Below are 20,800 nucleotides of genomic sequence, written 5' to 3' on the forward strand. Positions count from 1 at the left end.
CTCTGTGTGTTCTTAATTAGCAGCGTATCATATATGGATTGTTTACTTCCTCTGGAGCCATTTGCTTTGCAAACGCCTTGGGGTCTTTCCCTTGCTCTTATGGCATTGTGTGGTCTGAGTGACACAGGTATATCTGTGGAGACAAAGGGCCTAACGAAACATATTTTCCTTGTATTTTTCCTCCATCTGCACAATCAGATGTGTACTGCAAGTACCATGTTGGAAACTGAATTCCCAAACACTAGGTTTGCCAGGTCCTTCCTGGCAACCAGTTGGAGCTTCCAAAAGGCAGGGTTGGGGGTGGCAATCTGCGCGTCGGGCACAATGACATCACTTCTGGGTTCCAGCATGGCGCTGAGGATGTCCTAGCACTATCCCCCCCAATGTTATGGTTTCCATAGAGTTTTTTGGGGGGCAGTGCTAGAGCATCCCCCAGGGCGATGCCAAAACCCAGAAGTGATGTCATTGTACTGGGCGTGCAGGTCGCTCCTCCCCTTCCGCGAACATTCTTCCACCCGCCAACCAGCTGAGGATCAGTGGGCAGCCACAGGAATGGATGGTTGGATAACACAAGGAAAATGTGATAAGCAGTGGTGCTGTCAAGTCGCAGATGACTTATGGCGAGTCGGCAAGAGACAAACAGAGGTAGTTTGCCATCACTGTCTCTTTGTAGTGACACTAGACTTCCTTGGCAGTCTCCCATCCAAGTACTTACCAGGGCTGACCCTGCTTAGCTTTGGGAGATATGATGAGATCGGGCCAGCCTGGGCCATCCAGGTCACAGCATGTGACATGTACTTAGGCCCATAGTGGGGCTAGAGGATGTCCTCCTATCCTATGAGGCATGGGTTTGAATTGGTGGTTCTTTGCCTTTTAGAGCCCCGTGGCACAGAGTGGTAAGTTGCAGTACTGCAGTCCAAGCTCTGCTTACAACCTGAGTTTGATCCCGGCGGAAATAGGTTTCAGGTAGCCAGCTCAAGGTTGACTCAGCCTTCCATCCTTCCGAGGTCAGTTAAATGAGCACCCAGCTTGCTGGGGGTAAAGGTAAGATGACTGGGGAAGACAATGGCAAACAACTGCATAAACAAAGGTCTGACAGTTGGAAACCATAAAAGGCCAAAGTCTGCCCAGTAAACTCCGGGATGTGCTGTCACCCCATGAGTCAGTAATGATGCAGTGCTTGTAGAAGGGATTACCCTTACCTTTACCATTGGCATTTTCACAACATTTCAATTCAAGGTTTCAACAAATAGCAATTTTCATTTTTGGGGAGAAAAATCTTGATGACTTGCGGGATAATAAACCACTGATTAATTCTCTCCCTCTCTCTTTGGATAGATTAATACATGGAGAAAGGTACTTGCACGTGGGAGTATCTGGAGGCTCTTTGGTATGACCAGTTGGCCCAGAATGTGCTTTCCAATATTCTGATTGCATCAACTGCAGCATACGTTCCCAGATGCGCTGGTATCGTGACACCACCCAATCTTGAAAGACTGGGGCAAAAAAGGAGGGCTGTTTCCTTCGAGGAGGTTCAATTTCCCTTCCCTAAGTGAAAAAATTAAAAACTGATGCTTCTGTTCAACTACAGATTTACTGGTGTGGTAACATATTTAGAAAGGAGTGGTTGATGTTTAAAGAAACTGCCTTGTTTACGGAAATATCTGGAGGCAAACAGCCTCTGGGATTTTTTTTCCGCCTTAGTTTGAAGGATAAGATGGAACTCATCCTGCCAGAAGAAAAGAATGCTCTCCAGTGGTGGTGACACCCTTTGCTAGGAAAAGATATAAATTGAGATAGGTGAGGACGACAGCTGCGCACTCTGGTTGAGCGTCAAGCTCTGCATTTCGGCGCTTGCTTTGGGTTGGTTGTGAATCGCCATCGCTATGAAGAGTAGCTCTAAGCACGCTACAGCAACTCTGGGGAGGAACAACACCATCGTTGGCTCCAACATGAAGTCCGGGCTTCCTTCATCCTCTCCCAGCCCCAGCAAGAGAGGCAATATCTCCTGTCAAAGTCATGTCGGAAGTGGTTCTGTCTGTGGTCATGGGGTTAGCCAAAGCGCCTTTTCGAGTGGCAGTTGTAGTGGCAGGTTTGTTGGTGGGGGCTATGGAAGGAGAAGGAGTACGGGAAGTGTTCCTGGAAGCTGCTATGGGGGCTACTCTCAGTTTGGATATGGCAATGGCCTCATGGAAGTTGGCGGTGGTATAGTTGGCACCTTTGTTGGTGGGACGGGCAGGGATCCCGGTGTCGTTTTCTCTTCCGTGGATGGGAAAATGGTCATGAAGAACCTCAACGACCGTCTGGCCAATTACTTAGACAAAGTGCGATGCCTGGAGACCAAAAATGCTGAGCTTGAAACCAAAATTGAAGATTTCTTTGCCCAGCACGGGCCCATTGGTGATCCAAAGGACTACAGCCACTACTATCGACAGATTGAAGAGCTTAAAAAGCAGGTAAGTGTGTCTTCTTTCAAACACATACTCCTAGTTAATGCATTTTAGTTGTTGCACGTAAAAAGATGCACATCTACAAAGGAAACATTTTTGTCTTATCTTTAAAATTCTGGGTTTCATTTTCTTTGCCCCATCTAATTACGTATTTCGTACATGCACTTGTAAAGGTAGGGTTGCCAACCTCCAAATACTAGGTGGAGATCTCCTGCTATTACAACTGATCTCCAGCTGATAAGAGATCAGTTCACCTGGAGAAAATGGCCACTTTGGCAATTGGACTCTATGGCAATGAAGTCCCTCCCCTCCCCAAACCCCTCCTTCCTCAGGCTCCAGTGGCAAAGAGGGACATGGCAACCCTATGTAAAGGTGTAGCATAGAGGTTAGATTCAGACAAGGCCCGAAGAGACCCTGGTTTACATTAGGATTACATTAGGCAACCATACTGGTGGTTTTCACTTTCAGAATTTCCTTTATATTGAATTTCTATTTGCTGCAAGGGAATGTTTCCATCTCTGCATACCTTCGCGGTTGTGATTGTTTGATACATTGCAGCAGTGGAAGTTCACTGCAAACTAATTGGTTTATGGTGGTCCCTTTAAATGTTTTGTGGTCGGCAAGCTGAAGAAGATATTCGAAACGCGTCCTTGCGTGGGACCCAACCAAGGACCCTTCTTCCACATGCCTTTTTGTGATTTATTAGGGATATTAATTCCTGTGTAAATATAAGCGTTTGAAGGCTACATTGAAGGTTGTCAAATTTAGGTTTAACCGATCAGGTTTAATATTTCTTTGTGGTTTTTAAGCCCTGCGAGGCACACTGTGTGAATTGCCCTGCGAGGCATTCAGTGTGAAATTAACACTCTTTTGGTTTGTCTTTTTGATTCTTTGGTCATTATAAATACCATTAAGTTTTTACTATTATTGTCTCTATGCATTAGTTTTTGATTGTATTTGAGCCACGTGCGGACACTCTACACAGTCTTTACTATTTTCAGCATAGTTTCTAAACCTCCAGGTAGTGGCTGGAGATTCTCCTGCTATTACAACTGATCTACAGCCAACAGAGATCTGTTCCCCTGGAGAAAACGGTCGCTTTGGCTATTGGAATCTATGGCATTGAAGTCCTTCCCCTCCCCAAACCCCACCCTCCTCAGGCTCTGCCCCCAAAACCTCCCACTGGGGGCAAAGAGGGACCTGGCAACCATATCATGTGTTCAAACTGCAGGCAAAATGCAGGGAAACGCGAGGGGAGAGCGAGACAACCTCTGACAGTCAAAAACAGCAAGGGAAACAGACATGCATAAAAGACAAATGTCAGGAAAAGACAAAAGGCAGGAAATTAGACAAATATGTGAGGAAGGTGGGAAATTAGAGCTGTGTGAAAATGCATATACATGAAGCACTGCTCGTTGCACTGTACTGCACTGTCTGAATGCATGGAAAGGAACTAAGCATGCTTGAACAGCCCACATACAGTAAAATGATCAACAGAAAATCGACTCCCTGTTTGTGGCTGGCGAACAGTATGTGAGCAAAACTGGGGGATGCTTGAACATCTCCCAGCTCAAGGCCTCGCTTGCTAAGAAAGGGACTGGGTGACTTTGGGTCAGTCATTCTCCCTCAGCCTAATATCCGTCCGTCTGTCCATCTGTCCGTCTGTCTGTCTATCTATTGGATTACAAGGTGTTTTGAGGATAAAATATAAAAGAGAAGCATGTACACCAACCCCAGGAAAGTGTTCTTAGAATTGCACTGAAAATGACAATGTGAACACCTGATCACATGAAGCTGCCTTCTGCCGAATCAGACCCTTGGTCCATCAAAGTCAGTATTGTCTGCTCAGACCGGCAGCAGCTCTCCAGGGGTCTCATGCAGTTGTCTTTCGCATCACCTACTTGCCTGGTACTGTTAACAGGAGATGCCGGGGATTGAACCTGGGACCTTCTGAATGCCAAGCAGATGCTCTACCACTGAGCCACAGTCCCTCATTAGAGTTGGTTTTTATATGTCGATTTTCTCTACCTTTTTTAAGGAGAATCAAACTGTCTTACAATCTCCTTCCCTTCCTCTCCCCACAACAGACACCTTGTGAGCTAGATGGGGCTGAGAGAGCTCTTAGAAAACTGTGACTAGCCATAGGTCACCCAGCTGGCTTCACGTGGAGAAGTGGGGAACCAAACCTGGTTCTCCAGATTAGAGTCCCCCACTCTTAACCACTACACTACGCTGGCTCTTAACCACTACACCACACTGGATGTGAGCCTTTCTCATAAAAACCATAGTGCTCTTGGAAGTGGGGGGAGGATGTGCGCACCAGGTGAAATTCCCCGGGACACTAAATACCCATTGTCAGAAGAGGAATGTGCCGTTGAGTCACAACTGACTCATGGCGACCCCATCCACAGGGCATTCCACAGACAAGCAGAGGTGGTTTGCCATGGCCTGCCTCTGTCTAGTGACCCCAGTCTTCCTTGGTGGTCTGCCCACAAATTACTAACCATGGCTGACCCAGCTTAGCTTCCCAGCTCTGAAGGCGACACTGGGCTATTCAGGCTGCTATTGTGGGAAAGGAAGCGCCTGTTGCATTTCTGCCCCCCCCCCCCCCCCCATACAGCTTCAGGAGTTCTGCCGGGGTGCGGCAGGGAGAGGTGGCAATGTTGGGAAGTGAAAAAGAGGTGAACCAATGTTAGGGGCACTAGGAGCATTAAAAAAAAAGAAAGTCCAGACTTTCACCTAAGGATTTTACACTGTACTTCTTCACTGGGTTTTTGAACAGTATAAACTTAAGACATCAGTTTAAGACATCCTGTTTAACATCTCTGCTCCCTCCCCAGATAATTTGTGCATCTGTGGCGAACAACAAGATCCTTCTCAAGATAGACAACAACCAGTTGAATGCTGAAGATATGAAACAGAAGTTAGTATTGAACCCTCTCTACCGAATAACAAAACCCTTTATCTTTGAATCTTTCAGACATTCCTAAAGTAACAGGTTTTTGGGGCGGAGCCTGAGGAGGGCGGGGTTTGGGGAGGGGAGGGACTTCAATACCATAGAATCCAATTGCCAAAGTGGCCATTTTCTTCAGGGGAACTGATCTCTATCGGCTGGTGATCAGTTGTAATAGCAGGAGATCTCCAGCTAGTACCTGAAGGTTGGCAACCATACAGATGTACCACCTTGAGACATCTTTCCTTTCTTGTCAATTTAGGCTTGAGACTGAATATGGCCTTCGTCAGAATGTAGAAGCTGACATTAATGGGTTACATCCCATTTTGGACCAACTGACCCACAGTAAACTGAACTTGGAGGCTGAATTGGAATCATTGCAAGAGGCAATTTGTAATCTCAAGAAGACCTATGAAGAGGTAACCTATATGTTCACCAAAATATCCCCCCTCTTAAAACAAAAAACCCCCCCTGAAGTAGGCCTTATAATCAAAGGAGCTCTTTTTGCAGGAGCTGAAGTCTTTGAAAAAACAGACAAGCAACGTCGTTGTTGAAGTCAGCTCTTGCTCTGGACCGGATCTGAAGAAAATCCTGGAGGATATGAGACGTAAATATGAAGCAATGATCGACTCGAACCGCAAGGAAGTTGCAGAGTGGTATGAAGGCAAGGTAAAGGCGGCAGCCCCATTTGGCAAAACCAAGCCGATGGCGAGCCGAGCATCTTTCCCATGGTTAGCCGAAGCAGAATAAAATGAATGAAATGAATGAAAATTTTTATTGTATATAGCCAGGCCATCACAATTTGCTAAAACAAATAAATAAAACACAAATACAATAGATTAGCAAGTAAAATATTAAACAGATAATGAGATATACTAAAACATTTCAATTTAAAATAAAAGTAGCTGCTTATTCCGATACCCAGTTAGACCTTTATTTTCTTTGCTGCAAAAGCAACAATATCTGATAACAGAAATATAATTTTCTCTGCATCTGAGTGTGTATTGATACTGGATAATATTCCCACCAAAGATTTAGGGCCTTCATATAACAGGAAAAATAGGATGTAATGAGGCAAGTCCTTCAGAGTTGAGGATCCAAAAATACAAACACGTTGATCCCTTGGTGTTCAAGAGTAACCCCCCGCCAATATAGCTGTTGGCATGGTTTGGAAGAGTAATGTTGTGAAGGACGCTATAAGACTGTAATTTGCAATGCTGGATAAATAGGGAGTTCTAAAGTGGTCATTTTGAATTGATTTGTACCACAGTGCTGCTTTTGATTTTATAATTAATGACTGATAGATCAGTGCATCAGCTTTAAATACCCAGTCTCTAAGCTGGACCGAAGCAGAATAAAGATTGCAGTTAGAATTAATGTATCCAAATTTTGCATATTTATTTGGGTTGCAGAACCTGGAATTTCTTTAAAAGCAAAACATTCACAACCCTAGCAATGAACGACTAAAACAGACATTGAATGAGCCCTTTGTTCTCATGTATCGCCACAATTCAATTTCCCCGCACAACTATAAATACTCATCCTGAAAATGCAGCTCCTTAGTCAATGTGTGTTGCAGCTGGAGGAGGTGAACCAGGAAGTCTGTACCAGCAGCAAAGAAGTGGAGGATGGCAAGCAGAAGGTCATTGATCTGAGACGCCAGCTACAAGTTTATGAGATCGATCTTCAAGCCCAGTGCACTCTGGTAAGTGATGATGGCATGACAAGCATGTTACTGATCAGTCTTGCAATACATGGAAGTCACAGCATACTCCCATCCCACGACAGCTTCCCCCATAGCTACCACAGCGCTATACCACTGGGTGCCCTCGGACTATTCCATGAACACAGAGTGTTGGACATAGGGCGTGACAAGTGAGTATTTAGGCGAGACAAAGATCACATGCTTATAAAATGTTTTGCAGACTTGTGCAGCCTCAATTTGCCTTGGTGTCATGGAGGGAAGAAAGAACAGTTTTAACCTTGCTACCTCCACTCAGGGGGCTACCGCACTTTGTATTCCCAGCAATGTATTAAGAGTTTGAAAATGTTGTAAAAAACATCGCTTTAAAAGGGTTTTTGGATACCACGGCTTATAAATGGTTGGAAGACGTCTTCACAGCTAAAGGGGCCAAAGTGCGAACAGTATTTTTTATAACATTTTCAAACTCTTAATACATCGCTGGGAATACAAGTGTGGTAACCCTTTCAGTTTTGCTATTCGACACTAGGTCCCCTGCACTGCTGTTAACATTGCACAGGAGGAAAAAACCAGCAAAACCAAGTTGAAGTTAAAGGGTTAAACTGTCTCTCCTTTGTCTGCACGGCCCCAAGACAAAATGAGGCTGCTACAGCTTTCAGTATGATGGATTGACTAAAGCATATTAACTTCATCTCATTAAGAGCCAGTAGCTTGCCTTGCATCAAGCCAGCATCTTGATGGCTGGCCAGCCCAACCCACATTACCAATAATGCATCTTTCTAGCAATCAGCTCTAACGTCCCTGTTGGCTAGGAGCAGATCCACTGAATTTTCTTTTGTCTTAAAATAAATTGAAGGGCTTGCAGAATGAAGGGCTTATTGCTTCCTCCACCAACAGTGTGGTCCTCAGCAGAGTGACAGACCTCTAAGCCAGGCGCTAATGAAGGGTCAACAACAACAGACCCCAGAACACCTTGCAATCTCTGTCCCACCATCCTTGTCCCCTTGGTTTCAGCAGTGAAGAAATATATCTTGGTCTGAGGTTGTTGGTACTTTGGACCCAGATGGCCATGCTTCTGCAGCATTGAGCTACGGATCCCAGAGCCAGACTCCTGTAGTGAGGGCAACTCTCAGAGCCTTTCTCTTTGAGGCTGGTGCAGAGTGGATTGAAAAAAAATGGCTTTCTTTCAGTGGTGCTTCTCTCTGCTTCCTGCCTTGCTCCTGGCTCCAAAAACTCTATGTTCCTCATACACATATACAGATTTTGCCTTCTGGCTATCGTCACTGTTGTTGTTTCCCAGAGGGACACGCTGCAAGTGTCGTTGGCGGAGACAGAAGGTCGCTACAATGACCACCTCGCCGAAATACAGGGTCAGATCTTGAGCGTGGAGCAGCAACTGGCACAGCTGCACTTGGAAATGGAGGACCAGAGCCAAGAATACAGCGAGCTTCTGGACGTTAAAAACCGGCTGGAGCATGAGATCAAGACCTACCGCTGCCTGCTGGAAGGAGGGCAGCAAGACCCCATGTGTGTAGACAAGAGAGATACACAAAAACTTCCCAAGGGAACGTGTCCCCCCTTTTTTTTGTCCCAGAAGGAACATTTTCCCTCCCCCCCCCGCTTCCATCTACGACATTTTCAACTCTTTTAGATATTAAAAAGAACACCGGTGGGAGGTTTTTGGGGCGGAGACTGAGGAGGGCGGGGTTTGGGGAGGGGAGGGACTTCAATGCCATAGAGTCCCATTGCCAAAGCGGCCATTTTATCCAGATGAACTGATCTCTATTGGCTGGAGATCAGCTGTAAAAGCAGGAGAACTCCAGCTAGTACCTGGAGGTTGGCAGGTAATTTAAAATGTAAGGTAGAGCTAAAGACCTTCCCAGGCTTCTGGCATATGACCCCACCCATTCTGCCCCCTCTGTTTGTTATTTGGAGTTTTCCACAAGCCTATGAGCTGTGGGAGCGACTCTTCGTAGGACATCTGACATTCACACTGACTTCCCATACCAGGTAGCCCTAGCCTTGTCCATAAGCTATATTTTTGGCACTCCAAACTCATATACTAGAAAAGTACACTACTTTTTGCTATGCATGGCCACCATTTCATGTGAACAGGGCAACTTCCAATTCTGATATGTGTGATTAGAAACCCAAGCTTGTTGGGTGCACGTGTTCCCTCATTTCAAAATTGGAAAATACATGTGTCACCCTGTTTATACAAAGTGGCGACCGTGTATAACAAAAAGATCACGTATTAGCACGTTCTCCCAGTATCTGGTGCAGAGACATCAAAAATGTAATGCCTGAACTGGGCTTATGCTTTCTCAGAATTGTATTAATTTATTTACTTAACTTATTACACACACACACATACACAATTGTACAAGGTAAAACAGCCAATAAACAATGCAATCAGACTAGGATTGTAGTTAAAAAAAAACCTGCTGTAATGCAGAGAGTGGATTATAAAGGTAGAAGACCATGCAGTAAAAGCATACAATAAATATATCATATATTGCAGTGCAGTTCTAATCTCTTTAGAAAAATGCCATCCTGAACATTTCAGTGACGTGTGCAAAGTTGGAGTGTTGGACTATGCAATGTGTTCACCATAGGGACTAGTATCCTTGGTGAGGTCCCTAACCGTAATCACTCAAATAAAAGATGTGGGGGCCCCATGCAATGACTGCTTCTGTCATCACTACATGTAACTGCTGGCTACTGGTAGAAACAGATAAATTCACAGTATTTCATGTTTTTGACCCACACTGTGGCTTACTTGATGGATGGGAGGCAAGCCAAGTTGGGAAATTTGCCACTGGGATGCTGCACTTTGCCTTAGTATTCAGATGCACAAGTTCCTGGGAGTCAGCTTGGTGTAGTGGTTAAGAGCAGCAGACTCTAATCTGGTGAATCAGGTTGGTTTTCCCACTTCTACACATGAAGCCTGCTGGGTGATCTTGGGCTAGTCACAGTCCTCTCTGAACTCTTTCAGCCCCACCTAGCTCACAAGGTGTCTGTTTGAGACTCCTTTCAGTAGAGAAAAGCAGGGAATAAAACCAACTCTTCCTCCTCCTCCTTCTCCTCTTCTTCTTCTTCTTCTTCTTCTTCTTCTTCTTCCCCACATGGTTAGATAAATACTGGTTAGATCCAGTCTGACAATTTTCTTGAGAAGGAAGCTAAAGTAACATGATAGGACCTACAGTCCTACTCTGTTCTAGATCAGCTGGTAGAGACCAGATACTTGGGCTACATGGGGACATTTTACATCATTAATACGAACCATCTCCTTTTTCACAGAGGAAGAGGGGGAGCAGGAGTCACCCACCCATCTTCAGCTGGGAGCAGAGGAGGAAAAAATTCTCCGTCTACCAAACATCGACCAAGCCAAGCCACACAGCGCCGTTAGTCATGCCTGTCTAAGAACATATCAGGTGATATACACATTATGTTATAAAGGAACAAGCTTTGTCATTACTCCGCCCCACTGGAAGATTCAGACAGATATTTGCTGTACAGAGTTTCTAAAAATAGAGGTGTTCATAGAATGAAACTCACGGTCTCTTGACCTTTTTCAGTCTGGTTTCAGGCCAGGCTTTGGGACAGGGATGACTTTGATGGTTTTAGTTGATGACCTCCACCTGAATGTAGACAAAGGTCATGCTTCTTTGTTGCTCCTCCTGGAACCATCTGCAGCCTTTGATACAGATCATGACTTCCTATTGAGGCACTGGGAGGCAGAAGTAGGTATTTGGGGATGTGCCTCTTCTGCTGCCTCCCAGAGCTCCTCCTGGTGGGAAACAGGAGATCAGTCTGGACAGGAGAGGCACTGGGAAAAGCCTTGTCATGCTGACCTCTTACTCTGTTCTAGATTCTAGACTGCAACCCTAAAATAGCTTCTGGAGTATCAATTCATGCTGCACTGTGGGTCAAACTAGACAATATTTTTGGGCAAGTTTAGTCTGGGTTTCCTAGGTTACCAGGTTTCCCTGACCTGGGGCGCTTTCACACATACTGAATAATGCGCTTTCAATCATAAGAACGTAAGAAAGGCCATGCTGAATCAGTCCAAGGTCCATCAAGTCCAGCCGTCTGTTCACACAGTGGCCAATCAGGGGCCTCTAGGAAGCCCACTGATCTTTCATGATAGTTCGCAAGTGGAGTTTGCCATTTCACACAGTAAAATCCAGCTGCAAAGTGCATTGAAAGTGGATTGAAAATGCATTATTCAGTATGTGTGAAAGCACCCTGACTTGCTAAAAAATATATCATGCAGTTTGCCCCTGAGTTTCTGGAGTTTGAAAAGTTTCCCTTTCATTTGAGTAATTCTTGTTTTTTTCCCCTTCTCTCTCAACAGAATAATGCAGGAGAGTATAGAGTACTGCTACAGAAAAGCAGCCATCTGATCAAAGCACTCAAAGATTTTTCTGGTTCACAGCTATTGGAAGCTACTCAGGGAAAATGGGAAGAATGGACTTGACCGTTTGCTCCTAATTTTAGCCCTCACCTGAATGTCCAATAGGCAGTGATGTAACATCCTGTCATAAGGCTGCTCAGGTGTCTTCCTCCTTTGCTCCTGGCAAGTTTTTTGCTTTTAGCTAACGCAAACACCCTTGTCAAGTATTTCTGTCCCGCAGTTGGTTTACTAACCCATTTATGTCTAATAAAGGCTTTGCTGGTTGCAACTGAGTCCCAAAGGTCTGACAACATGAAGGTGATAGCTGATGTACGAGATGCCACATTTAATACGTATTGCACAACATCAGGTTGCATCGCCCGACACTTTGGGTGAAGTCCCCCTGCAAGACAACCTTATAAAACTGTCACAGGCGAGGCTAGTTCCCATCTGCTGAATTTATGAGACAATAATCATTATGATGGGGGTGATGATGTAGAGGCCGCCCTTGGGGTGTGGAGCAGGGGAGCACGAGACAAGCCTTGCACCCAGTGAAACTATGGAAGGCCCAATGGGCAGGGACGAGGATTGGTGTCTTACATATGAACCAGAATACATGAAGACAAATTCCTTGTGTAGACCGTATTTACCTTTACACTGGAAACCTGTAAAAAATTTCTGCATCTGTCTCACATCCATGCACAAGGCATATCCAGCACCAATTTTGCCCATATGGCAGGTCAAAAATTAATTTGCCTGTGAGATCCAAAAATGATACGACACTTTGGTGGCAAAGATCTCACAATGAAATATTTATTACTGTGATGAGACAATACCATCATTAAAAAATTGCAGCCCTAACATTTTCTAGGTGGTAGCTGTACTGTAATGAATACAGGAATTAATGAAGCATTTAAATGTGGATTTGAAATTCAATGTCTCTCTCCCTCTCATACACACATTAAACACCCGCATTCATTATTTTCCTATGCTAATTACTTCCATGTGATTAGCTGCCTAAAACATCAAACACATGGAAAAAGTATTCATCACAGAATGCCTGCAAGGCGTTATGCAAATCCCGCAAGCTAATTGCGACAGGCAACAAGATAAAAATGATGTTGAACAAGCTTTACACAAATAGCAACGAAGCCACGTATCCTGAAAGCCTAGCACTTCACGGGGTGACACACCCCTCTATATGGACGGAAGAACTTCCCAAGACATACGGTACTATTTTGTGACAAACGTCTTGGGTACCAGAAAAGGGATCAAATCAAAATGAAGGTAGACAGAAGGAGTTCTCAGCCGCATTCAGCTTGTGGGTGGTTCTGGAATTCTGAAAACAGGTAGCAGGTGCCACCAAAAAAAGGTCTGCTGTGAGGGGAGGGCGCAGCTAGACTCGAAATGGCTGCCACTGGGGCTTAGGCCATTCACAAAATATTGGGAGGTTCCAAGTCAAGCATCCTCTAATGATGGAAACTACTGTTTCTAAATGGGAGCTCTTTGTAGACACTAAGGTGATGCCACCTGGGTTCTTCTGAAGCACCTCCCAATCCAGGGAGGTTACAGTTGCCAACTTCCAGGTACTAGCTGGAGAGCTCCCGCTATTACAACTGATCTCTAGCTGACAGAGATCAGTTCACCTGGAGAAAACGGCCACTTTGGCAATTGGACTCTATGGCATTGAAATCCCTCCCCTCCCCAAACCCCACCCTCCTTATGCTCTGCCCCCAAAATCTCCAGGTATTTCCCAACCCGGAGCTGGCCACCCTAGGTGAGGTGGAAGTGGACAGACAGACAGACGGATAGATAGAAGAACAGTAGAATTTTATACCCTGCTTTTCTTTACCTTTGAGGAGTCTCAAAGTGGCTTACAATTACTTTCCCTTCCTATCCCCACAACAGATACCTTGTAAGGTAGTTGGAGCCAAGAGAGTTCAGAGAGAACTGTGACTGGCCCAAGGTAACCCAGCAGGCTTTGTGTGGAGGAGTGGGGAGACAAACGCGGTTCTCCAGATTAGAGTCCACCACTCTTGACCACTGCACCACGCTGAGTCTTTCCTTAGGGTAAGAAACAAGTGATCACCAGGTAGGGTTGCCAGGTCCCTCTTCGCCACCAGCGGGAGGTTTTTGGGGCGGAGCCTGAGGAGGGCGGGGTTGGGGAGGGGAGGGACTTCAATGCCATAGAATCCAATTGCCAAAGCAGCCCTTTTTTCCAGGTGAACTGATCTCTATTGGCTGGAGATCAGTTGTACTAGCAGAAGATCTACAGCTAGTACCTGGACGTTGGCAACCCTACCACCAGTAAACATATTGGTATGCACTACGGCACCTCTGGGCACCACACTGGGGATCACTGGTGTAGGAGGTGGAAGTGGTAAGAGGCCAGCAGCAGAGCTGGGAGGAAGATATGGGCTTATTAGTAGAAACCAGGGTCATCTTTTTGTAAGTCGATGTATAGAGATGTTTTTGGGCTAACAGATGTGCAGAGAAGAAAACTGGAAGGTAGCATAAACAAGAGAAGAAGAGATCTCAATCTCTGCTTAGAAACAGCTTGTTTAAATTAGTGTAGGGGGGCAGATCTTCTGTTTTAGCAAGAGACCTCCTGGAATTGACCCCTGTTCCCCACCACCGCTTCTCAGGTTAGCAGCGGAAATATTCTGTGTCTGTGTGACATGCCACATCAGAGAACCTCTGCATTTAAGCCAGAGAATCCCTACATGATGCAAAGGATTCTGGGGCATGTTCCAGGAGGCATAGTGGCTGTATTTGAATGCTAGCCAGGCCTATTGGGCTTTGCATTTAGCCCACATGTATTGAGAGTGCAACCTGGAATATGTCAGGCAGTTGTAGGGGTTCCAACTTCCAGATGGCACCTCTGGAAATCTCCTGCTATTGCGATTGATCTCCAGATGACCAAGATCAGGTCCCCTGAAGAAAATGCCTGCTTTGGAGGATGGACTCTATGGCATTATACCCTGCTGAGGTAGGTTGGCAGCCCTACCTAGGGTTGCCAGGTTCCACTTCACCACCAGCGGGAAGTTTTTGGGGTGGAGCCTGAGGAGGGCGTGGTTTGGGGAGGGGAGGGAATTCAATGCCATAGAGTCCAATTGCCAAAGTGGCCATTTTCTCCAGGTGAACTGATCTCTGTCAGCTAGAGATCAGTTGTAATAGCGGGAGATCTCCAGCTAGTACCTGGAAGTTGGCAACTGTAACCTCACTGGATTGGGAGGTGCTTCAGAAGAACCCAGGTGGCATCACCTTAGTGTCTACAAAGAGCTCCCATTTATGGCAATTGGACTCAATGCCATAGAGTCCAATTGCCAAAGCAGCCATTTTCTCCAGGTGATCTTTCGGCTGGAGATCAGTTGTAATAGCAGGAGATCTCCAGCTAGTACCTGGAGGTTGGCAACCATACAGATGTACTTACCTGGAAGCTTGCATTCTGTAAAAGAAAATTGACAGATTATTAATAACAACAGCGTTTAGTACTTACCTTGATTAAGTTAATCCCCTTGTTCTTTGTATATTTTGTGTATTGTCTGTTGTTTATGTATTCACTTTACACCTTTTGCACCTAATATATATAATTGCATTGTAAATTGTGCTGTTGTTGTTTTTCTTATACTACACAGCACAGAGCCTTGTTGTTCTGGTAGTACCTGGAAGTTGGCAACCCTAGTCAGACCACAGATTTACGTAGCACAGTCCAGACTTCAACTTTGTCACAGGTACAAAGATAGAAAGAGTGCACACAGAATGGACAACTAAAAGAGGTGAGCCCAGTAACAGATTACTGTCTGCAAGCCACATATATAACACCCAGGCAGACAGAGTATTATAAAGCAAGTAAGCATTTAGAAGATATTCTAGGAAATGCTTGTTACAGAAATAGGTAGTCTTGTGGTTGGATCGAGTCTTGAAGACTCTGGCCGTTTATGCATGGGTTGCTTCTATGGCAATCACCCCCCCCCCCCCCGACTACTTCGGCGCTTTGGTTTCATTATGCACGTCTTTTCCGACCTTTAGAGGTCACTTCACTCTTTCCCCGCATTTCCCCTGCATTTTCTGGATGCTTCCAGAAACAGCATCCAGAAAACATGGGGAAAATGAGTGGAGAGAGCAAAGTGACTTCTAAAGGTCGGAAAAGACATGCATAATGAAAACCAAGTCCTGAAGTAGATGGGGGGAGTGGGGGGTTGATCCTGATGGAAACAACCTGTGCATAAAAGGCCTATCAGTGACTCCTTGGCAGAGGTCTTAAATAAGCAGAAGCAGATCACTCAAGAAAATGAGCCAAGCCACAGGCTACTAGTGAAATCAAATCAACGCAATATACATATTATCATAAACATACATATTTTAATAAACATTTGACAATCTATTTCTATCAGATGGGGAGTAATGAGAATGAGAGACAGCTTGGCTAACAAGGACTGTTGAAGCATAACCTACCCAAAAAGGCAGTTGGAGGCAGATGCGCATAATCAGAGCAGACGGAGGCCAGAGAGAGAGAAAAGACTTCCTCACTCTGTGAAGGGGCAATGCTATTCGTTGCCTGAACCATATCAGACTGCAAGTCTGGTCATAGACTCATACATTTTAGTGGATTGAAAGGTGTCTGGCCGGCCCCTTGCCCTTTGGATACGACAGCATCCACTCATCAATCTATAGACAAAAACAGACAAACAAACAAAAACAACAAATCACAATTTACCTGTAGCAGGAAGAAACTTTCCAAAGGATAAAACGCAGAATATTAGACATAGGACTTCAAGATCTAAATAGTGCTGCTAATAAAACATGCTCCCCATTTAATTTAGGGGGTACCCTTTGACATTTAACAGCCCTCTCCACACTTATCTCACCTGTGTGATCCATCTCGATGTAGAGCTATCTCTCTGGCCAGATTCAATGTTTTGCCAACTGTGCTACTTGAAGGCAGATTTCAGAAAATTCCTCGGTTTGACAGATTCTGCCCTTGTGACAATAATTGTATGGAAACAGCTGCTCATGTTTTTTATTGCAGTTTCTACATAGAATCTCTCAATGATCTACTAAGTCCCCTGTTGGTACATAGACTGTCTCAGATTCTTTTAATGTTCTCTATTTATTGAACAATCGTTTGCCCCAAATATAGGAGACAGTGGCACAGTTTTTAAAATTTGTTTTAAAAGCCTGCCAAACAACTAATTAGATGGCAGCATCAACAAATTGTATTTCTCAATGTAACCGCCTTTTAACCATATTCTAAAGGGCACCTTTTAACATTTTCATTCCTTTGGTAACCTTTTGAATTGCGTTTGTATGCCAATAAAGGAATGATGATGATTTACCTGTAGCAGAGGGACGATGTTCTACATAAAAGAAGCCAACATCTTCAGATGGCTTCTGCAAGCAAATTAAGCAATATGCTTTAGGGGAAAGGAACAATTCCCCTGGAGTTTTAGCACAATGAACTTTGGAGACCAGGCCATCCTGGCTAGTTAAAGCAACCATAAGAACTATGTCAAAGCTATCCTCTCATAGCAAGTGGTTGTCTATTCACTAGTGGAGTCAGGTAAAACTAGGGCTTTCCTAAAACTGTCAGGACTCTTCCCATGCTGACATCTAGAGGTGTATTTGCACTACAAACAAATTTTAAATTTTACAATGTGAATTTTGAGATGCAAACGTCACACGCTCATTCTGGAAGTTGATATTGGCCACTTGAGAACCCTGGTAGACTGCAGGAACCAGATTCCCTCACATGAATTGGTTGGGGATGGATGCTGACACTCTAAGCCAGGGGTCTCCAGCCTTTTTGATCCTGTGGGCCCATTTGGAATTCCAACACAACATGGTGGGCACAGTCACAAAATGGCTGCTGCAAAAAGGCTGCCATGTAGGGTTGCCAGGTGCCTGCTGGTGGCAGGCAACCCCCCGGCAATTTACCCCTCTCCCCGCCGACCACCTGAGGGTTGGCTGGCAAGCGTGCAAGTGCACATACAAACCGCGCACGTCACTTCCGGTTAGGGTTGCCAACTGCCAGGTAGCTACAACCCAAAAAATACAGTCACAACTTAATATGGATGCAAAAATTGTCAACACACCCATATAAACTATACTATCCACCAACTAGTGTATACATACCAAGTATCAAAAAGGTACAAGATCCTTCTTATATCAGATAAGTATAATAAATTATTTGTTTTTACTCTACTTAACAATATTGTCTATAAAAGACTAATCATATATGAATTCTTGTTTCAGATGCCAGGTAGAAGAGGAAGACGGCCGTTTCTTTCTTCTTCAGTTCCTCTTCAGACCCTATACACTAGTTGGTGGATTGTATAGTTTATATGGGTGTGTTGACAATTTTTGTAACAAAGAATTTGCATCTATATTAAGTTGTGACTGTAATTAACATTTGTACAGCAGAGTCTATTTTTTGCTAAACTGCCAGGTAGTAGCAGGAGATCTCCTGCTAATTCAACTGATCTCCAGCCGATAGAGATCAGATCACCTGGAGGAAAATGGCTGCTTTGACAATTGAACTCTATGGCATTGAAGTCCCTCCCCTCCCCAAACCCCACCCTCTTCAAGGCCGCTCAAGTCTCCAGTGGCCAGTCAGAAATCTTGCAAGACAAAAGGCTTGGGTTGCCAACCTCCAGGTGGTGGCTGGAGATCTCCCACTATTGCATCAGATCTCCAGGCGACAGAGATCAGTTCACCTAGAGATAGGGTTGCCAGGTCCCTCTTCGCCACCGGCGGGAGATTTTTGGGGTGGAGCCTGAGGAGGGGAGGGACTTAAATGCCATAGAGTTCAATTTCCAAAGCAGCCATTTTTCTCCAGGTGATCTGATATCTATCGGCTGGAGATCAGTTGAATTAGCAGGAGATCTCCTGCTACTACCTGGCAGTTGGAAACCCTATCTAGAGAAAATGGCTGCTGTGGAAAGTGGACTCTATGGCATTGAAGTCTGTCCCCTCCTCAAACACCGTCCTCCTCAGGCTCCACCCCCAATATCTCCAAGTATTTCTCAACCTGGAGCTAGGATTGCCAGGCCCCTCCTTGCCACCAGTGGGAGATTTGGGGGCAGAGCCTGAGGAGGGCGGGGCTTGGGGAGGGGAGGGATTTCAATGCCATAGAGTCCAATTGCCAAAGCGGCCATTTTCTCCAGGTGAACTGATCTCTATCGGCTGGAGATCAGTTGTAGTAGTGAAGGAAGTGTAAAATCTCAATTTGTTTGGCTTACACTGCGTATTACAACAGTTATGAGTCTAGTAAGCACAAGCTAAAATTCTAGGAAAGACATGCTATGAGCACACAAGCTGAAATCTTAGTTTATAGGGAAGATACGTTATTCAGATTTTATGAGCACACATATTATTAAAGATATCACCGTATAATAGTACCATTTCACTGAAGTATGTTAAAAATATATGAAAAAACACTTCACGGAAGCACTAAAAGGGATGTATGTATAAGCTTTAAATGTCTAGGCCAGGAGGGATCTGACTCTCCTCGAAGTAGAACTCAGCAAGAGTGCAAAAGTTCACTAGATAATACAGAAGTTTAGAAATCACTCCAAGGATTAGAACATACGGTAAAGGCAGGCCAAGATAACAGCTTAATTGGGAAAAGGCATGCCAAATTGAGAGTAGGCCTCACATATCTAAAACAGGATGAGCTAACATGGGTATCTAGCCAGGTTCAAACGTATAGAAGGTTGGCATGGAAATGGAGATATGGTAGAGAAAAGGCCAAAGAGTTGCACCAATTAAGCTAATTGGTAAGGTGACATCATGGGGCATGCGTAGAAACACCCAGGTGAGATCATGAGGCATGCGCAAAGAGCAAAAGTTAAACAAAGAACTCAAAAATGTATAAATACTCCCATGTGTTGCATGATATCTTTGAAGAGTAGTATTGGCTGTCACGAGACAGACTCTTCCTGCTGGCATAATACATTACCTCTTGCTTCTAAAAAAATAACCTGAGTCGTCCCTGTTCTTGGTAGGTCTGTGCCATTGAACGGGGTCTGGCTTTTGCATCCAATAGTAGCAGGAGATCTCCAGCTAGTACCTGGAGGTTTACAACCCGACCCAGCACGCTTCATGTGGAAGAGTGGGGAAACAAACCCAGTTCTCCGGAGTACAGTCCCTCACTCATGTGGGGAATAGAACCCGGTTCTCCAGATTAGAGTGCACTGCTCTTAACATCTACACCACGCTGGCACAGAAATACCCTAAATAAACATAAATAAATACATTAGTTATACTGCAGCCACCCCCTTGCACTGCAAATGCCTCTGTGTGCACAGCAGCACTGAACCCACAACAGACAATCATCTCCATGTGGATGCAACCTAAGCTAAAAGAGAGTTTCTTGCCTAAGATCACCAGTGAGCTTCATGGCAGAGAAAGGATTTGAACCTGTTTCTCCCAAATCCTTTGGCCGTGTTTTCAAACTCGAGATAAAACAGGTCCCTGAAAATGCGGGGAAATGCAGGGGGAGAGCGAGGCGACCACTGATGGTCGGAAATGGCACGCATAGTCAACGCAAAGACCCAAAGCTGTCAGAGGGAAACAGCCACGCATAAAAGCCCAGAGTGAAAAAAAAACCCAAGGGGGACAGAAGCAAAATGACCGATTGATGGAGAGGATGGAGACGAGAAAGAGATGTGCAGTGCGAAAGATGGGGAAAAAATTGAGAAAGGAGACCGCAAAAAAGGAAAACTAGGGATAGAGAAAAAGATTATTTGGAAAGGAAAGGAAGAGAAAAGTGAAACTATGGGGCTGGATTAGGGTTTCCAACCTCCAGGTAGTAGCTGGAGGTCTCCTGCTATTACAATTGCTCTCCAGTTGATAGAGATCAGTTCACCTGGAGAAAATGGCCGCTTTGGCAATTGGACTCTATGGCAATGAAGTCCCTCCCCTCCCCAAACCACACCCTCCTCAGGCTCCACTCCAAAAATCTCCCGCCGGTGGCGAAGAGGGACCTGGCAACCCTAAGCTGGATCCAGCCAGGTGTTTTTCCCCATGCAGTCTCACCCAATTGCCATCTTTACTATAGAGCCTGCCTCACACGGATTATGTCCATGCAGGTCCCGTGACGGCCAGCATAACTTTTATGGGTGGTCAAAGAAGATCCTCCCTCCTTTTTTCACCAGTGGAAAAACTGGTTGGGGGGGGGAGGGAGAGAGAGAGAGAGAGGACCACCTGCACAGTTAAATATTACAAGAAAGCCTGAGCTTTCCGGCTAGGCTTAAAGGTGGATCTCAGCCCTCTGGAGCAGTTGAAGCCTACAAAGG

At 45.0% G+C, this 20,800-nt stretch overlaps 1 protein-coding gene across 1 annotated transcript; it reads left to right on the top strand.

Annotated features, from left to right (window-relative positions):
* Positions 1-2,174: 2,174 nt before the first annotated feature.
* LOC130490976 (keratin, type I cytoskeletal 19-like) lies at positions 2,175-10,514 on the top strand. Its single transcript, XM_056864800.1, has 7 exons — positions 2,175-2,456; positions 5,291-5,373; positions 5,666-5,822; positions 5,914-6,072; positions 6,983-7,108; positions 8,406-8,632; positions 10,406-10,514. Exons 1-7 carry the CDS (start codon positions 2,190-2,192, stop codon positions 10,512-10,514), a joined length of 1,128 nt encoding a protein of 375 aa, XP_056720778.1. The 5' UTR covers positions 2,175-2,189.
* The last annotated feature ends 10,286 nt before the right edge of the window (positions 10,515-20,800 follow it).

Source organism: Euleptes europaea, chromosome 18 (genome assembly GCF_029931775.1).
Source record: "Euleptes europaea isolate rEulEur1 chromosome 18, rEulEur1.hap1, whole genome shotgun sequence".
Lineage (NCBI taxonomy): Eukaryota > Metazoa > Chordata > Lepidosauria > Squamata > Sphaerodactylidae > Euleptes > Euleptes europaea.

Coding starts and splice junctions, on each gene's coding strand:
- LOC130490976 (XM_056864800.1), top strand. CDS start 2,190: ATGGAAGTTGGCGGTGGTATAGTTGGCACCTTTGTTGGTGGGACGGGC. Junction 5,823..5,913: donor TCAAGAAGACCTATGAAGAG/GTAACCTATATG, acceptor CTCTTTTTGCAG/GAGCTGAAGTCTTTGAAAAA. Junction 7,109..8,405: donor TTCAAGCCCAGTGCACTCTG/GTAAGTGATGAT, acceptor GTTGTTTCCCAG/AGGGACACGCTGCAAGTGTC.